The sequence below is a fragment of the Lepidothrix coronata genome, unplaced genomic scaffold, assembly GCF_001604755.1.
Source record: "Lepidothrix coronata isolate B3197 unplaced genomic scaffold, Lepidothrix_coronata-1.0 Scaffold301, whole genome shotgun sequence".
Lineage (NCBI taxonomy): Eukaryota > Metazoa > Chordata > Aves > Passeriformes > Pipridae > Lepidothrix > Lepidothrix coronata.
In genome coordinates, this window is record NW_016690481.1 from 569,210 (window position 1) to 578,114 (window position 8,905).

At 65.9% G+C, this 8,905-nt stretch overlaps 2 protein-coding genes across 2 annotated transcripts in view; one reads left to right on the plus strand and one right to left on the minus strand.

The window, feature by feature from the left end:
* The window catches only part of GGCX (gamma-glutamyl carboxylase), a 10,295-nt gene extending 6,807 nt beyond the window's left edge, over positions 1-3,488 (plus strand). Inside the window, exons 8-13 of the mRNA XM_017837286.1 lie at positions 90-241; positions 1,228-1,397; positions 1,709-1,839; positions 1,908-2,055; positions 3,019-3,208; positions 3,293-3,488. Coding sequence (XP_017692775.1) covers positions 90-241; positions 1,228-1,397; positions 1,709-1,839; positions 1,908-2,055; positions 3,019-3,208; positions 3,293-3,452 — 951 coding nt within the window. The 3' untranslated portion in view covers positions 3,453-3,488. The remainder of the gene's footprint in view (positions 1-89; positions 242-1,227; positions 1,398-1,708; positions 1,840-1,907; positions 2,056-3,018; positions 3,209-3,292) is intronic.
* Positions 3,489-4,215: 727 nt separating this feature from the next.
* MAT2A (methionine adenosyltransferase 2A) overlaps positions 4,216-8,905 on the minus strand; it is a 6,418-nt gene continuing 1,728 nt past the window's right edge. The window contains exons 2-9 of the mRNA XM_017837296.1: positions 7,596-7,673; positions 7,396-7,518; positions 7,210-7,322; positions 6,938-7,081; positions 6,639-6,857; positions 6,179-6,361; positions 5,967-6,100; positions 4,216-5,628 (exon numbers count right to left, since the gene is read on the minus strand). Coding sequence (XP_017692785.1) covers positions 5,526-5,628; positions 5,967-6,100; positions 6,179-6,361; positions 6,639-6,857; positions 6,938-7,081; positions 7,210-7,322; positions 7,396-7,518; positions 7,596-7,673 — 1,097 coding nt within the window. The 3' untranslated portion in view covers positions 4,216-5,525. The remainder of the gene's footprint in view (positions 5,629-5,966; positions 6,101-6,178; positions 6,362-6,638; positions 6,858-6,937; positions 7,082-7,209; positions 7,323-7,395; positions 7,519-7,595; positions 7,674-8,905) is intronic.

Genomic DNA, 8,905 nt, shown 5'->3' on the forward strand with positions numbered 1-8,905 from the left:
CAGTCCTCCCAGTGCCCCTGTGTCCCCCCCGTGCCCCCCAGTCCCCCCCGGTGCCCCCGGTGCCCGCAGCCCCCGGTGCTGTCCCGCAGGTGTTCACGCAGAGCCGGCGCTGGCGGGACCACGCGGACATGCTCAAACAATACTCGTCGTGCCTGAGCCGCCTCCTGCCGCGGTACAACGTGAGCCGGCCCCGCATCTACTTCGACGTCTGGGTGTCCATCAACGAGCGCTTCCAGCAGCGGTGGGCACGGGGGCACGGGGGGGCAGAGGGGTATGGGGGAGCAGAAGGGCACGGGGGAGAGCGGGAATGAGGGATTTTGTGGAGACAGGGATGGGGAGACAGGGGGGCATGGGAGGGAGAGGGGTTTGGGGGGACAGAGGGGCATGGGTAGGGGATGGGGGTTGGGGAGTACAGGGTGGGGATGGGGACTCTGGGGGGGATGGAGGGAGTTTGGGGGAACAGAGGGGCACAGGGGGCACGCAGGACGGGGGACCCACGGGTGGAGCCTGCGGGCTCCCTCGCTGTGGGTGCTGCTGCTGGTTCTGGTGCTTCCAGCAGTGGTTGTGGGGCACACACACGATTTGGGGGGACAGAGGGGGATGTGAGGTGCTGATAGCCCATCCCCACAGGCTGGTAGATCCACGAGTGGGCCTGGGGTTGTCCCTCTGGGCCTCCACACTGTGGGTGCAGCTGGAGCTTGTGCCTCTAGCAGGGATTTGGGTACACACACGATTTGGGGGGACATGGGGAGATGTGGGAGTGCTGGTGGCCTATCCCTGCAGGCTGGTGAACCCATGAGTGGCCCTGATGTGGTCCCATGGTCCCCCAAACTGTGGGTGCTGCTGCTGGAGCTGCTGCTTCCAGGAGGTGTTTGTGGGGACGGAGGATCTGGGGGGCCATGGGGGGTGTGGGTGTCTCGTCCCTGCAGGCCGGTGGACCCACAGGAGTGGGTGCTGTGGTCCCCCACACTGGGGAGTCCCCACTGCTGCTGGAGCCAGTGCAGTGGTTTGGGGGCACACGCAGGATTTGGGGGGGCTGTGGGGTGGTGACAGCCTGTCCCCACAGACTCGTGGACCCCGTGGATGGCTCTGGTCTGTACCCCGTGGTCCCTGCGGGCCCGTGGGTCCCGTGGTCCCCCCTGCTGTGGGTGCTGTCGCTCCCAGCAGTGTTGGGGGCACACGCGGGATCTGGGGGGGCCGTGGGGCGCTGACACCTCGTCCCCACAGACTCGTGGACCCCCGTGTGGACCTGGTGCGTGCCCCTTGGTCCCCCTGGACCCCCACGCCGTGGCTGCTCCCACTGCTGGTGGATCTGTCGCCATGGCGGCAGCGGCTGCAGGAGCTGGAGGCGCAGCTGGACGGACACACGGACACCGTGTTCATCGCTGACTTCCCCGGTGGGGCCCAGGGGGGCTGGGGGGTCGGGGGACAGGGCACGGGGCACAGGGGACTGTGGGGGGGCTGGGGGGTACAGGGCACAGGGTGGCTGGGGGGTAGTGGGGGGTTTAGGGATGTCCTGTCAGGGAGCAGGGGGTCCCAGGGATTCAGAGGGGGTGGGAACAGGGTTTGGAGGGGGGCACACAGGGCATGGTGGGGTCCCAGGAGTTGGGGTGCAGGGCATGGGGGGTCCTGGGGATTCGAGGTGGGGGGGTCAGGGTACAGGGAAGAGCTCGGGGGGGTGGAGTACAGCCCCCCCTGTGTGTTCCAGGCCTGCACCTGGAGAACTTTGTGAGCGAGGACCTGGGGAACACGAGCCTGCGGGTGCTGCGGGGGCAGGTGCTGGTGGAGCTGGTGGAGCAGCAGCAGAACCACTCGCTCCAGGAGGGCCAGGGGATGCAGGTGAGGCTTGGGGGCGCCCCAGGGGGCTCAGGGGTGCCTGGGGGTGCTGACCCCCCCCTGCCCCCTAGCTGCCAGCGGGGCAGTACCACAAGGTGCACACGGTGTCCCCGGAGCCCTCGTGTTACATGTACCTGTACGTGAACACCACGGCCCTGGAGCTGGAGCGGAACCTGACGCGGCTGCGGGAGCTGCGGGACCGAGTGCGCAACGGCACCGGTGAGAGACCCCCGAGCAGCGCACCCCGGGGACCCCAGAGCCTGGGCATCTCAACCCTGGGACCCCAAACCCTGGGCACGTCACCCCTGGGGACTCCTAAGTCCCTGATACCTCCCCAGGAGAATCCCAAAACCCCAGGCATCTCACCCCCTGGGGGGCACTCAGGGTGGGGAGATCACAGGGACCCCCCAGTCCCTGGCACTGCTGAGCAGTGGGGAGACCACCCTCTCCCCCAAATCCCTGTCAGTTCACTCCCTGGCATCACAGGAACCCTAAAAACCCCATCACCTCCCACACTGGGTAGCACCAGGGGCATGAGGACCCTAAAATCCCTGTCACCTCACCCCCATGGTGGGCACCCAGATGTGGGGGGGACTGTGGGGACCCCAAAAGCTCCATCACCTCAGCCCCTGTTGAGCTGAGGGAGATCATGGAGGGCCTCCATTCCCTGTCACTGGGGTGGGGGGGACCACAGGGCCCCCAAAATCCCTGTCATCTCATCTTCTGGTGAGCACTGGGGTGGTGGGATCATAGAGACCCTCAATCTCTGTCCGTAGGGTGGGGGGAATCATGGCAATCCCCCCAGTTTCCATCACAAGGCTGGGGGAATCACAGGAACCCCCAGTCCCTGTCACTGGAGTGGGGGGACCATGGGGACCCCCAAAATCCCTGTCACTGGGGTGTGGTGATCATGGCAACACCCCCAGTTCCCACCACCAGGCTGGGGGATAACGGAGACCCCCAGAATCCCTGTCAGGGGGGTGGGGGATCATGGGGACCCTCAGAATCCCTGTCAGGGGGGTGGGGGATCATGGGGACCCCCAATCCCTGTCACTAGGGATGGGACATCATGGCAACCCCCCCATTCCCTGTCACTGGCCAGGGGGATCATGGGGACACCCCAAATCCCTGTCAGTGGGCTGGGGGATCACGGGAACCCCAAAATCACCTCCCCCCCCGCAGAGCGGTCCCCGCTGCCCCCCGAGCTGCGGCCCATCCTGGGGGAGCCGCCCCCCGCGGGGGTCCCGCTGGACCCGCTGGTCTCGCTGTTCCTGCGGCGGGAGCAGCGGGAGCAGCGGCGGGAGCGCGAATCCAGCCCGGCCCAGCGCCTGCGGCGCTTCCTCCGCAGGAAGTTCTTCCTCTTCCGCCGCAGGTGAGCCCCCAGAACGCCCCCCTGGCCCCCCCGCCGTGCCCCCCGCGCTGACCCCTGTGCCCCCCGTCCCCCCCGTCCCCGCAGCGCCCTGATGACCCTGATCGCCCTGCGGAACCTGGCGCTGGGCCGCCCGGACCCCGAGCGCCTGGCACAGGAGGTGGCCTTCGCCAGCTGGCGCGGCGAGGAGGAGGAGGGGGCTCGGACCGAGGGCGAGGGAGGAGTCCGAGGGGGCCCCGAGCTCTGAGCACCCGCAATAAACCCTGGTTTTTTAAGCTAAAAATCCTCCCGTGCCTCAGTTTCCCCCCCGTACCCCTTTCTCCAGGTACCCGTTTCACCCCCCTCCCCGTATGCTCCCCCTCCGTGTATCCAATCTCCCTCCACACCCCTTCCCCTCATCCCTCATTTCCCTCCCCGTGCCTCAGTTTCCCCCATACCCCGTTTTCTCATGGTATCCCTGTTTCCCCCCTCCCCTGTGGGTTCCCCCTCCATGCACCATTTCCCTCCATTCCCCTTCCCTCCTCCCTCAGTTCCCCTGTACCCATTTTCCCCATCCCAGGTCCCCCACTCCACTCATCCCTCAGTTTCCCCTGTACCCCAGTTTCCCACGTGCCTCAGTTTCCCTCACACCCCACTTTCCCCTGCACCCATTTCCCTCTCTGCCTGGTTCCCCCAATATTTGCTTCCCCTCTGTACTTCAATTCCCCCCCTCCGTGCCTCAGTTCCCCCCATACCCATTTTTCACCTCATGTCCATTCCCCCCATGCCTCAGTTTCCTCTAATCCCTTGGTCCCCCATCCCTATTTTCCCCCCTGTACCCCAATCTCCCCCCCAGTACCCCCCCGTGCCTCAGTTTCCCCCTCGCCCATTCCCCCTCCACTTTACTTTCTCCCCCCCATTTCTGTGCCTGTTTCTCCCATACCTGAGTTTCCCCCATACCCCAATTTCCCCCTCACCCCCATACCCCAGCTCTCCCTCCACCCCCCCCAAACCAGAGGCGGCTCCATCCAACCCATCACTTCACTTTTATTGAGACTTTTTGTTTTTGAAGTTTGCATTTTGGACTCGGTGGATCGAAACATTCGGACGAAACCTCCCGCAAATAGTAAAACCAAGAAAAAAACACTACTCGGGGGGGGAGAGAAAGCCCCCCTGCCCCTCCCCAAGGCACTTTGGGGGGCCGTGCCGGGCGGGCAGTAAACAAGCCGGCTTCTCTGTACCACACCGGCCACGGGCGCCGCGCCCAGGGGCACCCCCAGCGCTCCAACAAACCCAATTCCACCCCGTTTCCCCCCAGACTGGTGGGGGGGTGGGGGAAAGGCAGGGGGAGAGGCGGGGGGGCTTTCAGGGGGTCAGGAGCTGCCGGCTGAGCGCGGGGGCTTCTCTGTACTCACGCCCCCACCTCGGCACACAATAAATACACCAAACTTTCAAGTATCGAGGGCCAAATCCTCCCCTTTCCCCCCAAAATCCGGACAGAGTTGGGGGGTACCCCCCCATCGGTGGGACGGGGGGGGGGGAGGAGGTTGTGCAGCTGGGGAGTCGCTTCAGCTTTTGGATTAAAACCCAAGAAAAGAGAAATGTAAAATATTTTCCTCCGGTACCGAACCCTCGGTGGGGGGGAACTGGGGGGGTTTGGGGGCGGGTTTTAGCGTGTCCCCCCCACAATGTGCATTTTTAGAGCAAAAAGAGGTTAAAAATGAGGGTTAAGAACCAAAACCAGCACCAGCGAGGTCCCAGGGGGGACGGGGAGGTGGAATGGGGTGTCCCCCCACAATGGGACTGGGAGCTGTGGGGGGGACGACTGGGGGAGCCAAAATAGAGGAGATTTTGTATCCACCCCCTGCAGCAGGACTGGGGGGACAGTGGGAGCCAAAATGGGGTGTGTGTCCCCCACAGCAGGACTGAGGGGATGGAGATCCAAAATGGGGTGTCCCCCTGATGTAGTGGAATTTGGGGCCAAGGAGGGGATGGGGGGACACAAAATGGGTGTCCCTCCCTGCAGCAGGACTGGTGGGACCCAAAATGGGGTGCCCCCCCTGCAGTGGGGGGAGGCTGGGGGGGGCACTTGGGGCCTTTTTCCCATATCCAAGGTTGGAGTCAGATGGGATTTGTTAAAAACCATCCGGAGGGATTTGGAGGGACACGGGGGGGGCCCTGGGAGAGGCACGTGGTCCCCACGCAACCGAAACGATGGCGAGAGAGAGAGAAAAGGAGGGGCTGGGGGGGGCCGGGAGCTCTTCCCCCAGAGCCCACGGGCTTCTCTGTAACCTACGCCCGCGGGAGTGGGGGGAAAAGCCCTAACAAGGCTCTTTTTTCCTCAGTATTTTAGTTTTTTGGGCACTTCCCAAGGGAAACTGTCCCTACCAAAGTGGCCATAGGCTGCAGTCCTCTGATAGAGGGGCTTCTTCAGATCCAGATCCCTGGAATACACAATTCCCAACTCAGTGAGGCGGCCCCAGGGTCCTGCCTTCGCCCCTTCCCTGCCTGGCCGGGGGGTCTGCGGCGGCGCCTCCGTGTCCCACCCACACCCGCGGGGCGGTTGGAGCTTCCCGGGGGCTCTCCCTGAGCCCCTCAAACGCTCCTGGCCCCGGGAAGCTCCAAGCGCTCGGCTCCGGCGGATACTTACCCGGAACGCGCCTCCTCCTGCGGCCGAGCAGCTCCGCGCGGGGTCCAGGGCGCCAGGCGGTCCCCGGGCTGCTCCGGGAGGGACCCCCACCCACCCCGGCCCCCCCCGGCGCGGCCCCCCCGCGCCCGTTACCTGACGATGACCCCGGGCCGCAGGTCAAAATTCTTCTTGACGATCTCCAGCAGCTCCCGCTCGCTCTTCTGGGAGGTGCCGTAGTGGAAGATGGAGATGGACAAGGGGTGCGAGACCCCGATGGCGTATGAGACCTGCGGGGAGGCTGCGGGTGAGGCCAAGTCCCTGCCCAGACCGGCCCCCCCGGATAGCCCCCCCTGCCCAGCACCCACCTGGACCAGTACCCTGCGGCACAGCCCGGCCTTCACCAAGGACTTGGCCACCCAGCGCGCGGCGTAGGCGGCCGAGCGATCCACCTTGGTGTAGTCCTTGCCCGAGAAGGCGCCGCCGCCGTGGGCCCCCCAGCCCCCGTAGGTGTCCACGATGATCTTACGGCCGGTCAGCCCCGCGTCGCCCTGCGGGGGACAGCAGTGTCACAGCTGTGTGCCGGCACTGTCACCAGTGTCATCAGCAGCACCAGCACTGTCACCAGCGTCACCACCAGCGTGGCACCACCGTCGCCACCAAGCCGTCACTGCACTGTCACTGCCACCACCACACCCGTGACTGCTACGCTGTGACCACCACTGTGCCACCACTGCCACCACCACAAACGTGCCACCGTCATGCCGTCACCACCACCGTGTCACTGTGGTCACCACAGTGCCGCCACCACGGTGCCCTCGGCCGCACCTGGGGCCCGCCGATGACGAAGCGCCCGCTGGGCTGCAGGTGGTAGATGGTGTCGTCGTCCAGGTACTTGGGGGGCACCACGGCCTTGATGACCTTCTCCTTGAGGGCATCGCGCATCTCGTCCAGACACACGTCCTCGTCGTGCTGCACCGAGATCACGATGGTGTGCACCCGGATGGGGATCACGGCCCCGCGGTCCTGCATGTACTGCACCGTCACCTGCCAGGGGACATGGGTCAGGGGCCGCCGGGGGGGAGCAGGGGGCTCCCCGGGGGTTTGGAGACCCACCAGCACCTCACCTGTGTCTTGGAGTCAGGGCGCAGCCAGGGCAGGGCTCCGCTGCGGCGCAGTTCGGCCAGCTTGGCGTTGAGCTTGTGTGCCAGCACAATGGTCAGGGGCATGCACTCCTCCGTCTCATCCGTGGCGTACCCGAACATCAGCCCCTGCCGACAGGGACGGGGGGGGGTCACACCCCAGCCTGCTCACACTGCGGGGTCCCACCCCAGCCCCAGTTACACTGCAGGGTCCCACCCGCCCCACTGACCCCGCGGCAGCCCCGCATTGCTCTCACCTGGTCCCCGGCACCGATGTCCTCCTCGCTGCGGTCCAGGTGCACGCCCTGGGCGATGTCCGGGGACTGCTGCTCCAGGGCCACCAGCACGTTGCACGTCTTGTAGTCAAAGCCTAGAGGGGAGGCTGTTGGTGAGCCCAGTGCCACCCCTGTGCTGCCACCCAGCTGGGGACACCCCGGACGCACCTTTGGAAGAGTCGTCGTAGCCGATGTGCCGGATGGTGTCCCGGACCACCTTCTGGTAGTCCACGTTGGCCCGGGAGGTGATCTCCCCTGCCAGCAGGATCATCCCAGTCTTGGCCACCGTCTCTGTAGGGACAAGGTGACGTCAGAGCGGTGTCACCACCGGCGTCACCCACCCACTGTCCCCCGGTGCCCCCACTCACCACAGGCCACCTTGGCATCAGGGTCCTGCTTGAGGTGGGCGTCCAGGACGGCGTCACTGATCTGGTCACAGATTTTATCTGGGGACAGGGAGAGCGGGAGGCGTCACAGTGGCGTGGGACAGCCCAGCCTGGCCCTGCCTGGCCCTTCCTTCCGGAGTCTCCGGCACAGCCCAGCCAGGATCCGAGATCCAAACCCTGTAATCCATAATCTGTATGCCCCTCCGGGCACAGAGAGCCCTTGCCTTGTTCCCAGCCTGGAATTCCAGGCATGTCCCAGTTAAGCTCCAGTCCCAGCCAGAGCCAAGGGGATCAAACCCATATCCCGACTTCCCAAATCCAGTTTCCAGCAGCTCCAGATGTGCCCGATGCCAGAGCTGCTCCAGCCATATCCCACCAGACACCCAGCTCCCTCCTGCTCCCAGGGGGCTTTATTTGGGATGGGGGACACCTCCCACCCGCTCCGGGGTGTCCCAAGGGCCGCTCGTGTCCCCGGGACTGCGGATGTCCTTGGGAGCGACCTTCCAGGCAGGACTGGGGGGGAGGATGAGGCAGCGCCCGGCTGAGGTGAGCAGAGGGGGGTTCCCCAGATGGTTTTTGGGGTTGAAGAGTGAGAAAACGGACTTTGCAGCTTCCTCCCTCGTGGCAGCGTGGGGGGAGCCCCAGAAGCATCCCTAGAACAGCCGCAGGTTGTGGGTGCTGGAGCCAGAGGGACTAGAGCTATGGGATGCTGGGGGTGCTGCGCTCGAGCAGTGGGTGCTGGAGCATCCGGAGCTGGTGGGGGGCTCAGGAGGTGCTGGAGTGCCCGGAGCTGGGGGGTGCCGGGGGTGCCCTGGCAGCGGGTGCTGGGCACTGGCAGCTGCCTACGCAGATTAACAGTCATGTGCCCCAAATCGGCGAGGACAAAGGCGGGGGGAGCCCGGCACGGGCTGGCACCGAGCTGAGAAAGCTCTGAGCCCCCACGGGAGCAGTGTGTGACCCCCTCCGGCTTCGGCTGGGGGGCACCTCTGGGGAGACCCTCGACGCTCCATCACCGCCTGGACGTCATCGGGGACCCCTGGGGAGCGTGCGGTGCGCTGAGGGCGGCACCGAGCCCCGGGGCGGTGTGTGGGGAGGTCACCGGGCCTATCCCGGCCCCGGCACCCACGCCGGGGGGAGGGGGGCGTGGGGTGCGGGGGCACCGGGAGCTGCTTAGTCACGGCTGAGTCACGGCGGCACCGGCCCCATCCCCGCCCCACCGTCACCCCCGTGTCCCCCCCGTCCCCCCCGTGTCCCGCCCCACGCGGGCAGCACGTGCGCGCCGGGCCCGCAAT